This window comes from Gigantopelta aegis, chromosome 9 (assembly GCF_016097555.1).
Source record: "Gigantopelta aegis isolate Gae_Host chromosome 9, Gae_host_genome, whole genome shotgun sequence".
In the NCBI taxonomy this organism is placed as follows: domain Eukaryota; kingdom Metazoa; phylum Mollusca; class Gastropoda; order Neomphalida; family Peltospiridae; genus Gigantopelta; species Gigantopelta aegis.
This window is the reverse complement of record NC_054707.1, coordinates 53,646,503-53,670,777: the sequence shown is the minus strand read 5'-3', so window position 1 is coordinate 53,670,777 and position 24,275 is coordinate 53,646,503. Positions and strand designations below refer to the sequence as shown.

General features: G+C 35.5%; 1 protein-coding gene across 3 annotated transcripts in view; it reads left to right on the top strand.

Annotated features, from left to right (window-relative positions):
* Positions 1–236: 236 nt before the first annotated feature.
* LOC121381348 (nucleobindin-2-like) overlaps positions 237–24,275 on the top strand; it is a 38,266-nt gene continuing 14,227 nt past the window's right edge. For 2 of the 3 annotated variants that reach the window (XM_041510629.1, XM_041510628.1), the window contains exons 1-7: positions 237–3,104; positions 8,788–8,921; positions 10,856–10,963; positions 11,436–11,598; positions 14,191–14,279; positions 21,828–22,013; positions 23,098–23,191. In XM_041510629.1, the coding sequence (XP_041366563.1) occupies positions 8,796–8,921; positions 10,856–10,963; positions 11,436–11,598; positions 14,191–14,279; positions 21,828–22,013; positions 23,098–23,191 (766 nt within the window). In that variant the 5' untranslated portion in view covers positions 237–3,104; positions 8,788–8,795. The remainder of the gene's footprint in view (positions 3,105–8,787; positions 8,922–10,855; positions 10,964–11,435; positions 11,599–14,190; positions 14,280–21,827; positions 22,014–23,097; positions 23,192–24,275) is intronic. The other variant, XM_041510630.1, reaches the window with a different exon arrangement.

Here is a 24,275-nt window from a genome sequence, read left to right as displayed (position 1 = left end):
ACAATTGACTCAGAAATAAATAATTTGTAGTAGCAGGCCCATATTTAGGGGGGAGGGGTTCGGTGGGGGTTCGTCCGATCCCTCCCGCGAAAGTTGAGGTCCACTTTTTGTTTCTGTTTTGTAATACTACACAAATACTTAACTGTAACTTTTGCAACTTTTTCATAAAACAATGTTTGCTTGTCTTCACCATTTAGCAATCCCTTACCAAAGCTCCAGTGTATACATGATTCAGAATTTCTAAAAAGAAAAGAAAAGAAAGAAAGAAAAAAAAGAACCTACATGCAGCAAAAACATTTAATTGTTCTTTCTGCTATATTCATGATCTCGTAGCATACGATAATTACATGGCAATGGCAGCAGTTCACCATCCATTGATTTATCAACCAATGTTAGAAATAAAAGGTTAACAACAGAAAGTAATCCTGTTAGGTCAGATCAGGTTATAGGTTTTAACGTGAACAATCAAACCAAGCTGTTGTAGCGCACCGATATCATAGGCGCAGGTGTCGACATTTTCCGGCTGCTCCGTCCAGGACAGAAAAAAAGGTTTGGATTGGGTGGGAGAAGGGGTCGCCCGCTCTGGGCGAGAGTTTGTTTTGGTGCTATTGAATTTGCAAATGTCCCGTAGGATTAAGGCCAGTTAGAAAATGTTGCGTACTTTCTTGAATGTAATTTCCAAGTATTTCAAAATGTTTTATGGCCAACATGTAGATGCCATTTTGATGATATGACGCATCAGTGACAAAAATGAAACGGGATGCAATACCTTTTGCTGGAAACGTTTGAGGACTACATCTGTATCTTAACAGGGTGATTGGTGATGATACAATTGTTATGAACGTAATGTGTTTCGTTTTTCATAAATATGTTCATTATTAAAGGAATTGATCATAGTTCTGAGGTACACGTAACTTTGGTCAATACCTTTAACTCCTGTTGTTTGCTAGAATTTCATTATCTTAAAAAATAATAACAAAAATAAAATCTGCAAAATACAGTAGTCGAAAATAGTTGTTTTAAAATATAATTTTTTAAGTTCCAGATGCCAGGAAAACGCGTTTTAAGCTTTCAGAGATTTCAAAATTTCCGGGGAGGCATGCCCCTGGAACCCCATACAAAGTTTTTTTTCAGTCAACTTCATATCCAAAAGGCCCCGACAAATACCTAGTCGAACCCTCCCACTCGAAATACTGGCTATGGGCCTGAGTAGCCTAAATCCCACAGCATGAAAAAGGGTGTTCCCCGTGGGACGAACTTAGTCGTTCAATATTCTTATGATCATTAGCTTTATTATTGCTGGGTTACCAGATTATGTTTATGTATGTATAATTATATGTACTAGTATACATCAAATGTAAGCACGGTAATAAAGCATTTTGTATTGTATTGCAGACTGGCTTTTACCCGAATTAAACAAAAATGCCCGAATCTGGATAACACATTTAATTATTCCTATTAGCATTACTACCAAATAGCTATAATAAGCTTATTCATAGAGTAGCCTAAGATGTGTTTGCACGTGCAGGCCGAAAACAGTTCTGCGTGGCCAAATATGATTTTATCAGAGGCGGATCTAGGAGGGGACCCAGGGTCCCGCTCCCCCTAAATTTTGTAATACAGTTATAATTTTATTATATATTTTCATTTTTGTTTTACGATCCCCCTCCAAACCTCCCCCAAAGTTCCCTTGGCATTCCACCTCATGTCACTGCAACCCCCCCCACCCCCCCAAAAAAAAGGATTTTCTGTATCAGCCACTGTTTATGTTTCTTTGTTCATCTAGTTTCCAAAAGTTAACAATAAAACGTTATATCTTTTAACTGACATTGTGTTATCTTGAATTTGTATTTTAAAAAGTGATGCTTTCTGTAGAATGACCCATATATATGTTTGCAAACGAATCACTAAGCATTTACCTCTTATAACCTTAGTCTTTAACCTTAGTTTTTAATGTGTTTATATCATTTTAAAAAAGAAACTATTGTTGTAAATGTGTTTTATTATTAATTATTGTGTGTTGTATGTTTTTAAATATAATTTGAAGCTCGGGCTATATATAATATGTCTTTTAACCTAGGGGTTTATTTTCTCTTTTTCTTTGTCTTTTTAATATATTTTAATAATAAATTGTGTATGGAGGTGGATGTTTTTAATTAAATACATGTCCTCGAGTGTTTTTATATCAAGTCCAAACCGTGGTTGGGGTGGGGTAGGTCTGGGGCGTCTCGTCTCCTTTTTGGAGTCGGTTTGGTGTCGGGTTCTTCTTTTGGGGCGGGTTCTTCCCTTTGGTCTTGGCAAGAAGGCATATTTCTGGATGAGTCTAGGGTATATTACAAACATTTTATATTAATCTTTTTGGGCACCCAGAATTGCCCTCTTTAATCTTTTTCAATCTTAATCTTTTTAAGGGCATATAAATTGCGTAATTTTTCATTGTTTCATTTACCTGTTTGGAAATGCCCAGTCAAAAACAAGCGTCACACTAAAGTAATTCAAATTATTTTGTATTTAAATACCATAGGTTATTTCAACGACGCATCAAAATCCCCCCAATGCCATATTATAAATATTCAAAATTGCCCCATTAATAAGTAAATTATCTGTCCCACACTCGACCACTGGCCATGCCAGAGATTGGGTGTAGGAGAGACGTGCCTGAACCGTAACTGGATAGAGGCACGTTAATAGAGTTTACGCTACGCTACGCACTAAGCATTTTTACAGGGATTACAACTAATTTTGTGGGTAGAATGATAGATATACATGGTAAAAAAGTCTCAGGTTAGCATATTTCCCCCAAATATCTGTATAATGTTTGCCCGAATTTGAGGTTTTGCTCCCTGTCTCGTACGCTTATATTGGTTCCTCAACTAAATCCGCGCCTAAATCAAACAGTATAGAACTTTGTCATCAATGAAAAATCGTTTAGTGTGAAGCAACCCCGAATGATTACGTGTCCCAAGAATGTTAACCAATGATTTTCCCGATTTCATTAAGTGCGGAGTTGATTATACGAACACGTTTCAACATCCGTTTTACTTTCTGACCACATTTGACATCGTTGGTTATTTTCCTGATTTTGTTTTTTTTAACGACAGGAGGTAAGGGTTTTTGTGTGTGTTAGTTCTAGCATATGTATGTAGCATTTTAAAATAAACGTGTGTATAGTAAATTTAGCTTTATGATGGAGTATAAATGTTAAAATAGTATAAATCGAAGCGAACATTATGAGCATATGCCATATGATCCATATCATGCATATGCTGTCATACCGGTTCATCATCAAAATAAAAATAATATAACTGCGTTCACACTTACACTTTAAACTATAATTCTTACTTCCCATCAGGGAACAACTTTTTTTACTATGGTATTTACAAGTAGTCATTTATTTCTGAGCCAATTGTTTCCTAAATTACACAAAAAATATTTAGTGTTTTTGTGTTATTTTCAAAATATTTTTTTTTTCGTACGACAAATAAAAAACTAAATTATTTACAAAAAACCCCTAATTTAATTGAAGCTGGGAAGGATTATAATGAAGTGAAAAGCTGATGGGGAAATGGTAGAGGCCTAGGTGTGTGGCAAGGATAGCCACAAGAGACGAGCATGTCATGGTTTGAGAAACATGGACTGGGATATGGAAGTGGATAGCAAAGGAAGTTTAAAGATAGAATGAGTTGCCAGATCGGGAAAAAATGAGATGTAATTCAAAAAGAGAGAAAGAAAAGGGGCAGTGGAAATTAAAAATAATATAATTTATAAATAAACTGGTATATAACTAAACCATTTTAAAATATAAACACAATCTTTTCACTATATACTGGTATAGCTAAAACACTTCCATATGTTGTTTAGTTAAACTAGTATAACCAAAACTGTTTAAATGTGTGAATGCAAAATGTTGAACAGTTAATAGTTATACTAGCATAATGAAGAAGTGACAGTGATGTCAGTCAAAATAAGCATTAAATGTGTTAAGAACAGCTTACAGTAGTCCATTGTTATTTCGATTTCTTGCTCAAGTGCGAATAACAATTCAGCCTTATTCCAGTATAGCTTAAATTACATGTTTAAATGCTCATCGTTTCCAACCAAAAGTGTTTTAGCTAAACCAGTAAATTGTATAGTTGAACAAGTTTAACTTGTGTAAGTGTAAACACAGCTAATGTTATGTAGGCTAAAGCATGGGTGCACATATAAAAAGTATCTTACTAGTCCACCGGACCAGTACTGGTCAACAAAAATTAATACTATTCAGAATTTCTTCTGCATTCTAGGCCAACAACCAATAGCAAAATAATTCACAGTGACAATTTAGAAAGAAAGAAAGAAAGAAATGTTTTATTTAACAACGCACTCAACACATTTTATTGATGGTTATATGGAGTCAGACATATGGCTAAGGACCACCCAGATTTTGAGAGGAAACCCGCTGTCACCACTACATAGGCTACTCTTTCCGATTAGCAGAAAGGGATCAATTATTTGCGCTTCCCACAGGCAGGGCTAAACCATGGCCTTTGTTGAACCAGATCACTGGTCGGTGCAAGTGGTTTACACCTACCCATTGAGCCTTGCGGAGCACTCACTCGGGGTTTGGGAATTCTGATGATGCTGTAAGGTGCAGGGCTAAACATTTGGCTTTCTTCACGAGAATCCATGTGGATTCCCATGGAAGCAGTCCACGGGAATCCTTCGATTCTAAACATTTTCAGAGAACTTTATCAACAGTGTTAGTATATTGAATTATGTGTCATATGCTACTAACTGTATATGGATTAGTGTATATAAAACAACCCTTACTATTTACTGGAAGTATAATCAATTTGTCAGTAACTGTGTATCCAAGTTTAAAGCAGAAAAAAAACTCCCCAAAAAACAAACAATTTTAGTTTTTTGTTTTTTTTCACTAACAGTTTTTTTAGTTCTGTTTTTCTTTACATTTAGTGATTTTTTAGGTGTCTTACCAGCCCCAAATTCAGCCAGCAAACGTTTCGCTAACATTCACAAACTAATTGATTGGTTCCCAACGTAGCCATTTGTTTTACTGTGAAGCTCATAAACCAGTTTAACGGTCGTTTTGTCGCTTGGTCTGGCTGAACGCAGCCCAGGTTACTTTTGAAGATTGCTTATTCGTAAACAGCGCATGGGATACTTTTACTGATGTATTTTGTGCATTGGTTCAATGTTTGTATGGATATTATTGATGTACATTTCCGTTACCGACAAAAAGATTTATTGATTAAAAGAGCAGGTAATTCAAGGTTAGGAACATAATATCAGCGAACTAACATAGAAATCTTTGATTTATTACTAAATTTGGCACACTACTGTCTATTGTTATTATGTTAGAACCGAACAAACGTGTTCCTTTCGGTTCTCTTCGTTGGCAATTTGGTTCATACAAATGGACCAACCACCGCTTGGCTCCAGGCCAGACTATTCTCAATAAACCTTTGTTTCGAACATGCGCGGATTAGAATGTATGCTACGCTTTTGAAGCCAGTTTAAACTGAAGCTTGATAACCAGACTATTTTTTTATTTTATTTTTTTAAATTCTGTAACGTTTTACTCACTGAATATTCAATTTAATAAATTTGTGGAAATATTTCACGTGAATCCAAATAGATTCTGATGTTTTATGTTTGCGCGAATCCTGGCACGAATTGGATTTGGATATTCGTGCAAATATTTAGCCCTGAGGTGTTTAGAAAAATCTCAACGCTCAATGTCACTATGTGACGTGTTTGCAGTTGTTACAAAAAATAGAAGTTAAGACATTTCATCTCTACCAACTTCATATGTCATCTAGTTTTCATGAATCTTCACAAATATAGCAGAGGTGCAGAAATGGAAAATATTTCACTAGCCTGCCGGACCAGAACCAACTGAAATTTACTAGCCCGCCAGTATTTCTGCTAGTCCGCCATTGTATAAAACAATATGTTATATTGTTTAACAATATCATCATATATATTGTCTTTACTTGAAATAATAGATATATATATATTTGACAAAAGCAATGTTACGGACACTTGGTTAGCAGAGTGATCAACATCACGTGACAAACGAAATCAAGCCGTAAACCTTGATAGACGAAACAGTAAATTTTGAAATATTCTGGTAAAGATAAAACAGTTCGCATTTCTTTCATATAGATTTACAAATTTCAAGTTATATCCCACAGGTATTCACCAGAACAATCTATTCAAAACTACTGGCAACATACTTTCAACTTAAACAAGCCATTTCTAGGAAATATTTAGCATTTGAATGGCTCTGTTTCTGGAACTCCGAAGTAGTCTATTGTCAATGCGGTACATATATTGTAGTGTATTTTATCATAATTTTGAACCGTTTGTTTGAATGGTTTGAAATTCTGACATGGCTGATGTGGAGTCGCAAGTTTGATGAATAAAAACAAACCAGCAAGTTTTTTTTTTTTTAAGGTCAGTAAAAAAAAGACAGATTGCCCGTTGGTCTGATAGTTGTATTTTTTAACTCATCAGTCAGAATTTTTACTTTCATTTGGCGAGCGAGTGAGTACTTTCTACACCCCTGCATATAGGAATAGCATGGTGATATCTTAAACAAGTTCGAGTTTTGTCTCTCTGCTTCTAAGGTCCAGGGCCCCATTCCACGAAGTGATCTTAGCCCTAAGATCAACTTCAATGTCTATTGTCAATGCGGTACATATATTGTAGTGTATTTTATCATAATTTTGAACCGTTTGTTTGAATGGTTTGAAATTCTGACATGGCTGATGTGGAGTCGCAAGTTTGATGAATAAAAACAAACCAGGAATTTTTTTTTTTTTAAAGTCAGTCAAAAAAAGACAGATTGCCCGTTGGTCTAATAGTTGTATTTTTTAACTCATCAGTCAGAATTTTTACTTTCATTTGGCAAGCGAGTGGGTACTTTCTACACCCCTGCATATAGGAATAGCATGGTGATATCTTAAACAAGTTCGAGTTTTGTCTCTCTGCTTCTAAGGTCCAGGGCCCCGTTCCACGAAGTGATCTTAGCCCTAAGATCAACTTCAATGCATAAGGTAGCTATGCGCCGACGTTAATCTTAGGGCCAAAATCGCTTTGTGGAACGGGGCCCAGGTCTGGTGCTTTTAAAACTTTTTAGTCTACACTAGTGTCTGAGACGTGAATGTCATAGCAACTTCATATAAATTGTATGCATGTGACGTCATTAGAGATTGAGTCTGGATTCTTAAAAGTTTTATAAGCATGGGCCCAGGTCACTGTTACTCATCTTAGCATCTCAATTTATATGGTATCAGTATGGTAATATCGTAAATGATTCCCCTCAATTGTTTTCACGACAAGGCAAATTTTCTAACTTTATTGTTGACTTTGAGTGGTCAAACAGATTAAACATACTAACATAATATACATAACATATTTTCGTTATCATCATGTTGCTTTATATTCATTTACTGGCATAAAAACAAATTGAAGGGAGTAATTAATAGCTCCCCTAACTTAGACTATGGGGAGCCATTTAAGATATTACCATATAGAGCATTGGTATTTAATTATTATACAAAATTAACATGCTAAGTGGAGTTAAAAATTAATCTCCAGGGGACATTTTGTTCAGTACTGCATAGTGATTTACTACACAAGTTTCAGTGATCACTACACATTAAAACATTGAACAGTAGGTGCTAATCAATTTTGAATTGGCTAGAAATATTGCTAATCAATATGTTGAAAACAAAATGTTCCCCGCTCTCCTTGAACAATTCTCAATGGACTGATGGAAAGGAAGGAAATGCTTTTATTTAACAACGCGTTCTACACATTTTATTTATGGTTATATGGTGTCGGACATATGGTTAAGGACCACACAGATATTGAGAGACGAAAAACACGCTGTTGCCACTTCATGGGATACTCTTTTCAATAAGCAGCAAGGGATCTTTTATATTCACTGTCTCACAGACAGGGTAGCACCAATCTAATTAAAATTAGCACCACTATTACATGTGGATCTAACACCAGCCAGTTGGAGCTCATGTCCACCAATCAAAACCTTACTTGCAGAATCCTGCCAGTGATTTAAAAATAATTTGAAAACATTCCGAATTATCCTGAGGGTATACGACATGTTTCGTGTGAATTACGAATGCCTTAAAACATGTTTTATTTTATAAAATAAATAATTTGTAATGTAAAACTGAAGACTGGTTTAGATTTTTTTTTATATAAATAAATAAATAATTTTTAATGTAAAATTGAAGACTGATAACCCACCCCATACGTATTGGTATGGTTCGCTGTACTGCGGCCACTAAAATAGACTCGCCCGATATTTTTAGAATTTGTATGCTCCCAAATAACATTATAAAAGGCGAAGTGTGATTGGTCAATATTTAAATTATTATTTACAGACGAAATGTTACCTGGACATTGGGGACTACCCAGTGTTGTTAGTTTTAAATCACTGGCAGGATTCTGCAAGTAAGGTTTTGATTGGTGGACATGAGCTCCAACTGGCTGGTGTTAGATCCACATGTAATAGTGGAGCTAATTTTAATTAGATTAGGGTAGCACATACCACTGCCTTTGATATACCAGTCGTGGCACACTGGCTGGAACGAGAAATAGCCCAATGGGCCCACCGACGGGGATTGATTCCAACCGACCAAGCAAGCGCTTTACCACTGGGCTACATCCCGCCCAGAGTGGACTGATGGAGAGCCAGAGTGATAGCTTGCCTTAAACAGTGCGGTCTGTTTTATAGGAATATGTTTTTGTTTCTTTCAGGTGGCAGCATGAAGTGGTTGCTATGTCTTGGACTGTTGTACGTAGTGTTTGTCATTACCAGAACCAAACCCCTTACACAGAAGCATGAGTTGGTGGATGTGAAGGAAGGAGTCAATGAAGAGGACTCAGAACAGGTTTTTAAAAGATCTTCTCACTTCTAATGCTATTTCGATAATTGATTATAATTAAACATTAATCGCTTCACTTCTAGTGATATGATAGATTGTAAAATCCACAATTGATTGTTATAAAAAATAAACTAATTATATGATCATGAAATATTTGTGACATCTGCTTGTTTTGTTTTTATTAAAGGGACATACCCTAGTTTTTAAACACTAAAGCATATTTTTTACTATTAAGAGCTGTTTTTGATAACTGAAATCATATTTTACTTAGATTTTATTGTTTAGATTATCCATTTCCGTACATTCGAAGTGTTTTTGGTCATCCTGGTGTTTTTAATATCATAAAATGCATTTCTCATATTTTATAAAAACGCACATGCGTCTGAGAGGTAACAGTTATGGAGTCGAGTTTTAGTCTATTTTTAGAGAGTATTCACATTTCAAAGTCACAGACTCTTGTTTTACTCAATTGTAACTTTATCCAAATGTGTTACAGGTTTGTAGATTAACTAAACTTAGTGTTAATTTTCATGGGCTGAAACTAGGGTCTGTCCCTTTAGAGATAAATTACAAAATTTATAGTGTCTATCCTGATAGACATACTAGTAGCTGCATATTTATAGTGTCTATCCTGATAGACATACTAGTAGCTGCATATTTATAGTGTATCCTGATAGACATGCTAGTAGATGCATATTTATAGTGTCTATCCTGATAGACATACTAGTAGCTGCATATTTATAGTGTCTATCCTGATAGACATACTAGTAGATGCATATTTATAGTGTCTATCCTGATAGACATGCTAGTAGCTGCATATTTATAGTGTCTATCCTGATAGACATGCTAGTAGATGCATATTTATAGTGTCTATCCTGATAGACGTACTAGTAGATGCATATTTATAATAATTCGAAAACTTCAAAACTTATATATAATATGATTGTATAATCCAAAGTTACCGGTAGTCAGTTTGTGCAAATTGATTTTAACAGATGATAAAATGCTTGTCAATTTCAAAACCTGCTTTTAAACCATACCTCGGCTACTATAATTACTGAATTATCAAAAGTGTTAATTATGATACTCATTTTGGTAACTGAAACTAAAGGGGGAAAGTGTTCCCAATTATATTATTAGTGTTTTCCCTAGCTTGTTGTAGCATGGTGCAGCACCATGCCTCAATAGTCTAGCACTATCTTGCCTTAATCAGCACCATGCTGCCCTGAGATTAAACAAGCCTTTTTCACTAATTAATTCTAAAATTTCCTTTATAAAACACCCAAAAAGGTATTATTAATTAATAAAATATGCCTTTTATATCTTTTACCATTCATTATTTAAAGCAAGCACATAAATTACATTAATGTTTATTTCCATTAATTTTGGTGTATTTTTAATTGAAAAATAAGTGCCCCTAAAATGGTGCAAATGCCCCAAAAGTGTTTGGTTATGCCTTGCCAAATTTCTAGGGAAATCACTATATTGTGATACATGTACCTGTACGTTTAAAAAAAGTAAAAATAAATAAAAATAAAAAACCCCAATAACTTGAATCTTCAAAATTTTAAATAACAAGAGAAACAAAAACAGAGACACAAAATTTAAATTTTAAAAATTATAAATGTTTTAAAAAAATATATTTTTAAAGTTTATTTTTAAACGATCATCAAGAAATGACATCAAGTAATAAAAGCAGAATCACAAAGAGAGAAAAATAACCATGACACAGTATTGTCGGTTGTAAGTATCCCTATAGAAAAAAAGACTCGGTGTTATACCAGTGTTATACCCCCCCCCCCCCCCCCCCCCATATTTTGAAGCATAATACTTGTAATTATAACTCAGCAAAGTCTTTATACAGTGTCACACACCAGTGTAATGAGAATGTGGTATGTACATATACTTAAGTTATTTAATTGATATTTTATGTTTTTCAGAATACCGGTTTATTGTATGACAGATACTTAAAAGAGGTTGTATCAGCACTAGAGACCGACCCAGATTTCAAGAAAAAATTGGAAGAGGCAAATGTTTCAGATATAAAGGTTAGACCTAAATACTGAGTTTTCTATAGCAAGCAACAGTTATTTTTGTTTTTATAGAAGTTCTGTTGTCCATTACAGCCAACAATTCTATTGGTTAACTAGAATTGTCAGGCCGTACTCACCTGAGAACTGCCTGTCTGACTTTCTTTACAAATTATCGTTCCAGCCAGTGCACCAAATTGGTATATCAAAGTTTGTGGTATGTGCTATCCTGTCTGTGGGAGGGTGCATATAAAAGATCGCTAGCTACTAGTGGGTTTCCTCTCTAAGACTATTTCACTTTCAGAATTATCAATTGTTTGACATCCAATAGCTGATGATTAACAAATCAATGTGCTCTAGTGGTATCGTTAAAAAAACAACTTTAACTTTCTTAAAAAATTAGATTAGTACCTGTACTTGATTGTTCATTATATTGATTCGCACCTGATTGGTTTTTTTATTTTTATTAAATTTTTTTTTTTTTAAACAGAGTGGTGAAATAGCCAAACATTTAGATCTGGTTAATCACCAGGTGCGTACGAAGCTGGACGAAATCAAGAGACGAGAAGTGGAGCGGCTCCTGGAACTTCGCCGTCTCCAGATGAAACAGATGCAGGGTACGGAAATGTTGCATTACATTGCTTATCACGCAGGTAGGCCACATAAGATATATTTTGATCCCTTCTACCACAACCAGCCACGTTTGTTTTACTCACGCAGAGTTGCTTTTACACATGACACTTTGGCATTGGTAAGCTATTCTTGGTAAGAATGTTTCTTTTTTTTTAAAGTATAATACTTTTTAATAGATGTCATTGAATGGGAGTTGTGTGTCCTGGATGGGATTCTGCTTAGTATCTCGAGGGTCACACTGGAAAACAAAATTTAGTTTGAGCTCAATTTAAGATATGTAGGTTATTTGTTTGAAAATTATTTAAACTGCATTTTATTAGCCAATACTAAATGGTGCAGCCACTTTGTGTAGAAATTGAGAGTAAGCCATAGTAACTGTTGATAGACTCAACAGGTCTGTTTTGATGTAGTATGTATTCAAATTTGTTAGTGTATATACATGCATTGTTAAACAATTACATAATGTGTATGTAGGCATTTTACACTTAAAGCCAGAGCTAGCCCTGGAAAAAATATTTGATGTTCAAGTTGCATAGATATTACATCAACCTATATATCATATAGATGTGCTTTACATTTTTTGTTTAGGTCTACGTAATATTTTTGCATATATAGTTCTGTACTAGTATTAAATTTTGCAGTTAGCATTACATAGTGTTTTTGCAGTTAGGTCTTCATTAACCGTAACATTTTGCATTTAGATGTGCGTTCATGTTTGATGTATGCCCAGTCTGTGTGATTTTATTTGTGTGAAGACTGTCTGCATGTTTCTGATATCCTTCAGATTATATTTCCTCTGTATTGCTGAACGGTTGTTACGTGTGTCTCTACAGATAAGTAGTGACTTTGCCAAGCTGTTGTTTAGTGTGTGTCTCTACACGATAAGTAGTGACTTTGCCAAGCTATTGTTGCGTATGTCTCTACAGATAAGTAGTGACTTTGCCAAGCTGTCATGTGTTGTCCTCTTCATTTGCCTATTAACATTCTGTTCAGGGTTGTTACTTCTGTTTTTTTAGAAATAGAATCCCAGTTTCCTTTTCTGTTTTAGATATAGAATCCCAATTTTCAAGTCTGTTTTAACATTAGTATTAGATTCCCAGTTTCTTGTGATTTTTAAAAAATCATAAATAAAATCTTTCTGTATTCTGGTTTATGTTTTGACCATACTTATTAATGTTTGTTACATTAACTTTAATCATGCATGTTAATTCCCTACCAAATTCCCAACCTTTTCAAGTAGTGTGTATCTAATACATGAGATGTGCATTTGTTTTCATTCCTAACTTTTTGTGCTTTATGTGATTACTATAGTAAACTAAAAAAAGTGTAAAAAGTGTTAACATTTGAAAAAACAATACACCCTCCCCTGAAATAATCCTCAAAAACCATTGGCCTAATTTACAAATCCTGATTTTCTCTTACATGCTTAAACACCTGTGTTTAAGAAAAACAGGCTTTGTAATTTTGGCCCATATGTTTTTAATTCTAATTGCCTCTAAAGTATTTATTTCCTTTTGAAATTTTTGATATAACTTGATGTTTTCCTCGTCGGTGGGCCCAGTTGGCTATTTTTCGTTCCAGCCAGTGCACCATGACTGGTATATCAAAGGCATATATATATATATATATATATATATATATGTGCTATCCTGTCTGTGGGATGGTGCATATAAAACAACCCTTGCTGCTAATCGAAAAGAGTAGTCCATGAAGTGGCGACAGTGGGTTTCCTCTCTCAATATCTGTGTGATGCCATATAACCATAAATAAAATGTGTTGAGTGCATTGTTAAATAAAATACATTTCCTTCTTTTAACTTGATGTTTTGACCAGTGTTTTGATATGTTGATCCCGATATACATGATTTGTAATACATGTTATTTTATCTACTTTAATACTAGTGCTTAATATTGTAGTTCTGTTGTCCTTCTGCATGGCTGCAGTGTTAGTTTTATGTAAGGATAAGTTAAACCTGCTTAAGCAGCCACCTGTCTTAAAATACCACATTCAAAATTACCTATTACAGTAATCACTGACCTATATGAAGCAGTCACCTGTTTCAAGAGACCACGTTTTGATACTCCCATAGGTGGCTGTGTAACACAGGTTTTACATGTACTACATTTCGTTGTTGTTAACTGTGTTGTTACCTATGTAACTATGTTGGTTGGTGTTACCTGTTATTTTGTTAATTATTTGTTGTCACACACAACTCGAGTCAAATAGATGGAATATATTACTGAATGTTAACATGATTAAACCATACATGTAGTGCATACCTTGAAAAATGCTTTAACTTGATGGAAATTTTCACAAATGTGAAATATCATAGACACCTGTAAAAATAATGGGTTTTTTTTAAAGATCATGGTAAAAACCTATAAACACCTGTACAAATAATTGTTTTTCATTAACTGTGAAAACCTTTATATACCTGTAGAAATATAAACAGTTATAAGCACTAGTAAATCATGTAGATGAATGGGGTCGTCAACATATTTAGAAGTCTGTAGATACTTGACATCATAGTTGCACATGAATTTGCTACATGTCAGTATGCTTTAATATTACTGTGACTTGGCTAATAAGTGCACTTTTTAAAACTCTTGTAGGTGTTGACAGAATGCACATACCAACCCATCTTGATATCGGTAATCCACACTCATTTGAAATGAAAGATTTAGAACAACTAATAAGAAAGGTAAGTCATTAAAATGTATTACTTGCTTTAATCTGATTTAGTCATGAAACCACATTTCAGAAAATAATTTTCTTATAAATGTTACAGAAATGCACTGGCTAGTAACAGTAGCAAGCAAGCAATTTGCATTCGACATCATCATTGTCAAGCTCTAGAGACAAAAAAAAATCCCTCTTGATTTTTCCAACATTCCTGTTTCAATGCTTTCTGAAGTGTATTCCATCTTTGTTTTGTTTTTATAACAAACTAACAGTATTCCTGAGCTTTTTAAAATCATGCGAAATTTTCTTAATTTTATTTATCTAGTATAATTTTCTTAATTTTATTTATCCAGTGTAATTTACAACCCTGAAATATTTGTTCACACAAATCTCTACCTTTGTCAACACAACTAATACTATAACTTAAACTTACAACTGGTGTACATTTTATATTTGGTGAAATATCAAAAAGTCTGAAGTCAGATTTAAAAATCACTAAATTTAATGCCTGCTAATCATTGATAGAAAAATGATTGTTGTAATGGATTTATGTCCAGCTTGTTTAACTAATCCATTAAAAGACAATGAATTTTTTTTGTTAGACATTACTTTGGTTTTGTCGTTGGTATTGATGTCTTGGCTTTTACTAAAGCAGTCATTGACCTTTGTATTGATCCAAACTCTGTTAAGTTATCATTTTGTTTGACTTTTGTAAGCATGACCAGTAGCAACTGAAACCATACACATCCAGGGCTTGTAGAATTTTTTTTTTAATCCACTAGCCATGGGATCAGTGATTTAAAAAATTTACTAGCCATGATTAAAAATTCGCTAGCCCTGCTTTAAGTAAATACAATTTTACCAAGTAATAATCAGATATGACACCTAAAGGGAGATAAGAGCTTAAAAAAACCCTTAGATTTGTTGGTGACAGGAAATTCATATTTACAAAATAGTTTTAAATTTGACAAATTATTTATCACTAGCTGTCGGGCATGGCGATAGTAGTTACTTACTAGCCCAACACTAAATATCACTAGCCATGAGAATGGGGCTACCATAATCTAGAAGCCCTGCATATCACCGAATTTGACCACAATGACAAACTGGCAGTAACGCACATCAAAATGTTCATTTGTGCAAATCACAATCAGGCCTTTCCCCAGGATGTTTTTACGGCGCTTACATTTTTAGCATCAGTATAACACAATTTAAGCTAAAATAAGTGAGGTAGTGGGTTGAAAACAGTTAAGTATTTGCCTTCAATCCAGCTAATCCATGCGTTTTTCTTTTCTTTTTTTAAAACTTTTTTTCATGTAACCCAACAATTACCCACCCCCAACAATTTCATAATTTGCGCCATATTGTTGCTGTTGATTTCAGCGTCGTGTTAAATGCTTGTGATTTCTGCTTGTTACATATAAAATACCTAGACTAAGAATGCTGACTTCACAGTATTATGTTCCATTTATAAAAAAAACCCAAAACCCCCCAAAAACCCCAACAACGTTAGTAAAATTAAAATTTATGGTCTTTTTAAAATCCAGCTAACTTTTTAAATGTCACCTCATAGTCTTACAAACATATATCTAACATTTTCTAACAAATATGATTATTGTAAACTAATTCAGTGTACGTTTAACTGCAATTTGTTTAAATACTGCATGTTCATTTCCCGCGATTGCGATCTACATGCGTGCTCTCAACCATAGGTGCAGAATTAACAAAGACAAAAGGAAATAAACGAAACTGCAGTTAGTATTCATTGATACAAACAACTATTGTTTTTCTACAAATTTACATCAAGATTTACTTCTGTGTAATCGTATTGTTTAATGTCCGCAAGTTGTCTCTTTACACGTGGGTGTCAGCTGATTCTGAAGTGTGACGTATATTCGCGCTGAGAGCTCTCCTCAGTTCAGCCAACGAACGTTCTTCCTAATGTTCGCGAACTATTTAATCGTTGTCCGTCGTGTCCATTTTGTTTAACGTGAAGTGCACAAACCAGTGTAGCGAACGTTTGTTTTGCTCGGTCTGGCTGAACTCATCCCTGGAGGTAGCCTACATGTCTTTCGGCCCTGAACTGGCATGTGTATTCAAATTGACATGCATTGTCGGTTTGTTTTTATTACTTTGGTTCAAAGACTTTACAAAGTTAAAATAACAAGTTACAGATCTTCCAGACATTGAATCACCATCACATTGCTGTCATAAATGTCGAATGCATGCCGTTAAAATTAATAACCTTGATTATTAAAATAAGCAAACATCGTAAGGCCTACGCTGTATTCTGGATAACACCGTTTCTCGTTAGTGGTCGCGAGATCGCTATTATGCTAAGGCGTATCATAAAATATTGTTTGTTTCCGGTTACCTGACCGACCCTAATTTGAACCTGCTGACCCTAAAACTTTTTTTGTATATCCAAATTTTTTTTTTTTTTATATAACAACGATTTCCACGAAAGCATTTAGGGGATAACCCTACTGTGTTTTCCGATTTGCGGACGTATATCAGTGGTTTTACTCTCGCAAATTTAGTTTTATTGGCGACCCGTTAACCATGAAATGTTTTCTTCTAAGAATTGATTGATGGAGTTACTTCCCTTCAAATTGAAGTTTCGTGAGATATCGGGCGAAGAATCGGAAAATAGTTTTCACGAATATATGCGATCTTTTCTGATTTACTCTACATCTAGCGTAGCGAGGTGTTCCGATTAATAATAATAATAATAATAACTATATTTAATGATTTACTCCAGCGACAAACTGGCCTTGTAGAAATTTAGTGACCTTCTGATAAACTAGGAGAGGGAATGCTTACCGATACCGATGGAGTTTACTGCCAAATCAAATGATTAAATATGTCAGTAAGATCTCGATGCGTTTCGTTATTTTTTGTAAGTGGTCACTGGGAACTTCGCGGGTTTCCGCTAAAAAGTTATTGTTGGACAGATAAATATAGAACCTTTCTTTTCAGTTTTCATTAAAAGAAATTGTTATAACTTATTTACTGGTTTCTATCCAATTAAGGTTCAACCAAGTCTGTCCTGGACTAGTACAGAATTTAAGTGTTAGTATGAGAGTAAACCTTCCGCCTATTATTAAACAGCAAGGGGTCTTTTGTATGTACTCTGGAGCCCACAGATAGGTTAGCACCATGTTGCCCTCAAAATCAAAATGCCTTGCCTTTTATAAATTTATAAGTTGCCCATGTAAAAAAGAAGCCTTTAAACACACCTATGTGGATAGTACTACATATTTCCTTTTTTTAATTAAGTTATGAAATAGATATAGAAAATAAAATGGCCATAAGGTTTTTGTCCTTTTGAAAATTATATAATGGAAAAAAAAGCCCTTATATTTAAAAGGGGACCAGACAACTCGGCCCGGGGGACAACTCAGCCCAGACAACTAGGCCCCGTGGCCGAGTTGTCTCGAACAACTCTGGGCCGAGTTACTAGACTGATAGACGGGGCATGCTGTGACACATTATATGCGTGTTAAGTATGATAGTTGGCCATGTCGTAGTGTCGAAGTATTGTACTATAGTAATAATAATGCATTATACTAATAGATACCGCTAACTATATGGTCATCATTAAGAATGACAATTGTGCATGTCGTACGTGCATATCGTAGTGTCGGATGGGTTTCTAGAAGTATTGTACTATAGAAATAACGCAAAAGACATCATTTGCCAAATTCCCACATTTATTACATTAAACACATACGCACATATGTACGCAAAAACACATATACATAAATAGTTATAATAACGAAATAAAACACCAATCACCAAAAGAACATAGAAATAAAACGTCTCTGGACTCTGGGCCGAGCTGTCTCGACGTCGGCCGAGTTGTCTGGCATTCATTTAAAACTGCACATAAAATATGCCCCCAAAACGTCACTTTACCATGCCTTACTTCATTTCTAGGGAAAACACTGTGATGAATGGTATTGTTGGTTTGCATAATGCATTTCTATACATACAGAGGTTATTTGGGATACCGGTAGTCAACACCTTTATTTAATATCCATAAATAAAACTATTTTCCAAAATGAAATGTTTTTCCTACCTACCTACCCTATATTTTTCCAGCATGTAATAGGAAACCAGTAATTTTTTTTGTTCGGCCTAATTGAATATTTGATATTATTACTATGTTTCAGGTGTCGGATAGATTATGTAATCGTTTGTTCACATCAAAAGATAGAAAATGGCGTAGCCAAAAGTTTAGCCATTTGCAAATTTTATTAGCCATTTTTTGTAAAAAATAGTTTTAATTAGCCAATGGCTATTTTAGCTTTGGACAGCATGAGCCCTGGTTATGTTTTCAGTGTGTGTGTGTTTTGGGAAGGGGGTGTTAGGATAGAAATGATTGATTGCCAACTTAACTATACTTTTAAAAAGTGCTTCACCTATCGTTTATTCAGTTAAATGGTACAGGTGATTCAGTCAATGGCATCTTCTTTGATCGGCCTTGAAGCTTGATTGCTCGGCACGGGAATCCCGTTACGCATAAGCGCCTTCCTGACGGATTAGCGGTCCCAGTAGATATGGTAAAATTACTAAGCGCCAATAATTGTGAGCACACGACTGGTCCATTGTTAGGTATTTAGGAAGTGTTTCACCTGTCATAGTGATTAGGTGTGCTTGATATACTGGTACACATGTTGTTTGCAAGAGGTAATTAACTGCCATGCTGTTACTTGTGATAAAAAAATTTCTAAAGCACTTCAAATCAAGGCGTAGTGGCAATTGATTTAAGGCTCTTCCTCGCTGTCAAAGCACTTACTTTACGGACCAAGGTGTGTCGGGCCGCTACGCCTAATGGCCCTGGGGAAACCCCTGCACAATGATAAGCAGTGAACCAATTATTATAACTCATTAAGTGTTCACAACCGATTAGTATGTATGTTGAAATCTACTGACAGCATTATATGACCATCTATTAGAATAATCAAAATTATTTTGGGAGGTGCTGAGGTGCCGCAACTTACCTCTTCAAATGGCACTTTTAAACAAGTTTAGTTATTTTACCTGACACTCATAGTTTGTCAGTGAACCACTTTTTCCAATACTTTTTGCATGGGCCTCAGGGACATGTCATGGTACCGCAACCCACCTCTGCTAATGACCACCTGGCACTTTAGACATTTTTTCCTGACACTCATTTTGTCAGTAAACATTGTTTTCCAATATACATTTTGCATGGCACTAAAAAAATTCTGAACACAACCTACCTCTTCAAATTTCACTTTTAAACAATTTTATTATTTAACCTAACATTCATAGTTTGTCAATGAACCACTTTCCCGACACTTTTTGCATGGAATTTGGGGACATGCCAAGGTGCCGCAACCCACCTTTTCAAATGACAACGTAAAAATAATTTTGCGTGAGCACAAGCAATTGCTCGCATCAAACCGTCAATGACTGAATGTATCCATTAATTTCCAAGATTTTAGGGTATGTAATTTTACCATCCATACCCTCTGGTAGAAAACCTTGTGCTTTTCTTGCAATTACAGTTTTGTCAACCTGACCAAAAATGTTTAACCAATGAAATCAGTTTTAATAGTTTATATATCGTCTATAAGCTTATAAAACTCATCAGCATATATTGTCCAGCTGGAAAGACATCTTTTAATAGATTTATGTCCACTTATGCAAACTGATCAATAAATGTTTGGATTTCAGAAGTATTATGTAATTCTATGTGTTAATTTTTATACATTAATGTATTATAATAAGAATTCAGTATTCACACAATAAGTGGACCATAGTTCAAAATCTGAGGTGATATGAAGTTGGTTAACATGATCTTTACCTAGGAAACTGATTTTTGTTTGTTATATGAATTATATTTGTGTAACTGGTGAGTGACATATTACACTGGCATTTAGAATGAATTTACACAAACATTTTTGCAATAACATAGTATTTTTCAACTTCACTGCTAATAGTTCTACACATCTACAGTCCAAGAAATAGTCCAGTACATATTTGGAATACATTGCAAGGATTTATTCAGGCTTTCTGTGGGTGTTACATAGGCCAAACCCTGCAAACACCCGGCAATGGAGAATGCCGTGGAGTTTTTACTTCTCCTCAGCACACTTTTGCATTTAACTGTATTTTTTTCAATGGCATGTTTTTTGTCGTGGACATTTTCTTAATTGCAGAGGTTGTAGGGCTTTCCCAAAAGAAGGTTGCACTAAAAATTCCCAACTTCTATGCTAAAAATTCCCAAAATATACATTTAATTATGTCTTTTGTAATAAATTAATTTAACAGTAGTGTATTGCATCATTAATGACTGAGTCACATATCCACCGATTTGGGATTTGGCGCCCGTACGGGCCCAAATTTCGGGGGAAATTTGCAAAATCTCACAGTGACCGCAAGGGTGCCGTGGATATCCTGCGGGTGCCATGGCGTTCTTTCCTCACCGTAGGGCACATCGGAAGCTTTTAGCGCCGAGTTAAAAGTTCCCGATGTGTTGTAAAAACATTTACTGGTCGTAAGCCCGTAGACACCTCGTAGACAGCATCGCACAGGCCCAGTTCAGCCCCCGCAACATTTATATGGATGCTGTACAATTTTGGGACGGAATTTCGGGCCCTTCTAATCGTATGGCACCTGTATGTTTTCTAAGATCATCGTACAAGTATTTTACAATGTCCATGCAAGTCCCTCATGAGCCCCGTATGATAAAAATTGTACGAGTATCTCATGGTTCCCATCTGACTGCCGCATGGGGTCCAATATTCCCTTGTGGCCCTCGCGTGGTGCCCTGTGTACAACTTTTGCGAAGGCCTCTCTTTATGTTCTTCCCAGGCGGACGCCACAGAGATGCTAAGATTGTCTGCATGGGTGCCATGCGATTGATCTTTAATCGTACGGGCGCCGCAGGGACGCTCTGCAGCGTCCGTGGGATTATCCTGCGGTACCTTGCAACTTACACACTAGCGCCTCGTGATTGGAGTTGAGAAAACATCAAAGGGCACTGCGTGGGCCCTGCCGAATATGTGACTGCTGCACATGGATGCCACAGACCCCTGAGATACCCCCGATTTCCTGAAATTTTAGAAATCTGCCGTAGGTAAAAATATTTGTACGGGGCCTGGTGGATACGTGACTGTAGCATAAGTATGATTTACTTGCGCTCATTTTCCCAATCCCATCAGACAAGGGACCGTGGCAAAATATCCTGGATAAATCCCTGCATTGATAGAGTTCTTAAGCAATGTGCTCTAGTGATGTCGTTAAACAAAACAAATCAAACAAACTTTATGATAGTTCTTTTGATCTTGAAATTGTTACTTTTATGTAACTGATTAATGGTTTGTGTTATTTTGCAAGAGATCATCAACACACAAACAAAACAGTGGTAAGTGTGAAATTTTTTGCCAGGCTATATCTTTACTAACTACTAATTAAAAATACGAACAGAATGACACTATAAGCCTTACACATTGTCCCAAGCAGTTTGGTAATAAGATGCAAATCAATTAATTTGAAATATTGCAGTAAAGAAGTTTCTAATTTCATTTTTTAGACAACACAGGATTTGGAGGAGCTTGATAAAATGAGAGATGCGGAATTTAAGCAATATGAAATGGAGAAGGAGTTCGAGAAAAAACAACACTTGGCATCGTTGACTGAGGAAGAAAGGAAGAAAGAAGAAGAACGACTTGAGGCCTTAAAAAAGAAGCACAAGGAACATCCCAGACTGAATCATCCGGTATTCATTTTTATTCATTCTGTAGAGAACTTGCTTGCAACTCAATGGTAGAGCTTCAGCATGATGTGTCATATCATGTGACATGTAACAGTATCGATCCCTGTCAGTGGAGCAATTTATTATAATGTATTATTCTTGTTTCATCCATTTTGACCATTTTGAATTAGTATCAATATACAAAGATAAAAAGCCGGCATGTTTAGTTTTAATGAATGATCACTTGACGTTTGTATTTTAGCAATATTATGCTGTCCAGTAGGCTGATGAACTAGTAGAAATTCAGGCAGATTATTACGATTTTAGATGGTACAGGTCTATTGAGGGTTGGAGGGGGATCAAGCTCAGTTGGTAACGCTTGCCTGAGATGCTTGTGTCGTAGGATCGAATCTCCTCAGTGGACCCATTCTCTAATGGAATTTCCCCCTGCCACAACCAGTGCACCACTGTTGAGATATCAACGGCCATTGTATGTGCTGTCCTGTGTGGGAAAGTGCATATAAAAGATCCTATGCTTTACTAATGGAAAGATTTTGCAGGTTTTCTCTAAGAATATATCAGAATTATCAACCGTTTGATATCTGATGTGCTCTATTGGTGTCGTTAAACAAGATAAACTTAACTTCAACTTTTGTTTATTGTATTAGGGATATATTTTTCATGTCTGCACCAGGGAACATTTTGTTTAGTATTGACTGCATGGAAGCCCCTGCCATGTTTTTAATTTTTATTGTTTTTGGACCTTCCTATCGGCTAAATGAGCTATGAAAACTGTTGATTTATATAAATAGTGGAAATAAATTGTTGAGTGTAATGTGCATTGTGATTCGCTATGTAAGTCTCAAAGATCGCTTAGCAATTTTTTTAAACATTAAACAGTAGTTGCTAATCAATTTTCAGTTGACTAGAAATATTCCTAATCAGTGTTTTGAAAACAAAATGTTCACTGTGCATCCCGGTATAGGCATGCTCCTGTGCATAAATCCCATTCTCTATAATGAAAAATATTATTAAAAGAAACCCCAACCACAAGAAGAAAATGTTGACCAGCTGAACATATGGCACATTTGCGATTGTTGTCTTTCAGGGCAGTAAGGATCAGTTTGAAGAGGTTTGGCATGAGCAGGACCGCATTGACAAGGATCAAGAGTTTGACCCTAAATCATTCTTCATGATGCATGGTGAGTTAAATGTATATATATCAAGCTTGTTATGTGGGTCAGTTGTATTACAACCACCTGTCATGTCTATGAAATTGTTTATTAAAGCAGTATTTCACGATTTGTAAAGAGAAATACCAGTTTAACGCTTGCATGTAAGCCACTGCCATGTTTTTAATTTTTATTGTTTCAATAAAAGGACCTTCCTATGATGCGCGGTCAGTTTGGGATCGATCCCCGTCAGTGGGCCTATTGCGCTATTTCTTGGTCCAGCCAGTGCACCACGACTGGTACATCAAAGGCCATGGTATGTGCTATCCTGTCTATGGGACGGTGCATATAAAAGATCCCCTGCTGTTAATCGAAAAGAGTAGCCCATGAAGTGGCGACAGAGGGTTTCCTCTCTCAATATCTGTGTGGTCCTTAACCATTTCTGACGCCATATAACCATAAATAAAATGTGTTGAGTGAATCTTTAAATAAAACATTTCCTTCCTTCCTTCCTTCCTATCAGCTAACTGAGCTATGAACACTGTTGATTTTTGTAAATAGTGGAAATAAATATACAAATTTATTTTACCTGTGCCGTTTGTTGAGTGTAACGTGTGTTGTTTTACATGTGCTGTACGAGGTCTGACTAACTGCAAGATATTTCCTTTGCTGACGAATCTAACTTACCACTTGGATGTAAAAGACAATATTGGCCTTGATGGTTTAGTGGTTAAGCCATTGGACATAAGGCTGGTAGGTACTAGGTTCACATCGTGGTACCCAGAGTGAGTTTGACAACTCAGTGGGTTGGTGAAAATCCACTACACAGACTCCTCTCTCATTAAACAACTTACCACTAACCCACTGTCCTGGACAGACAGTCCAGATAGCTGACTACATGCTTGATCCTTAATTAGATATAAGCACGGAAATAAGTATAAATGAACGATTGAAAGTAAAAGTCATGTTTAGTATACCTTCTGGTAGTCGTTATGGGCTAGTTTGATGTTTAGTATACCTTCTGGTAGTCGTTATGGGCTAGTTTGATGTTTAGTATACCTTCTGGTAGTCGTTATGGGCTAGTTTGATGTTTAGTATACCTTCTGGTAGTCGT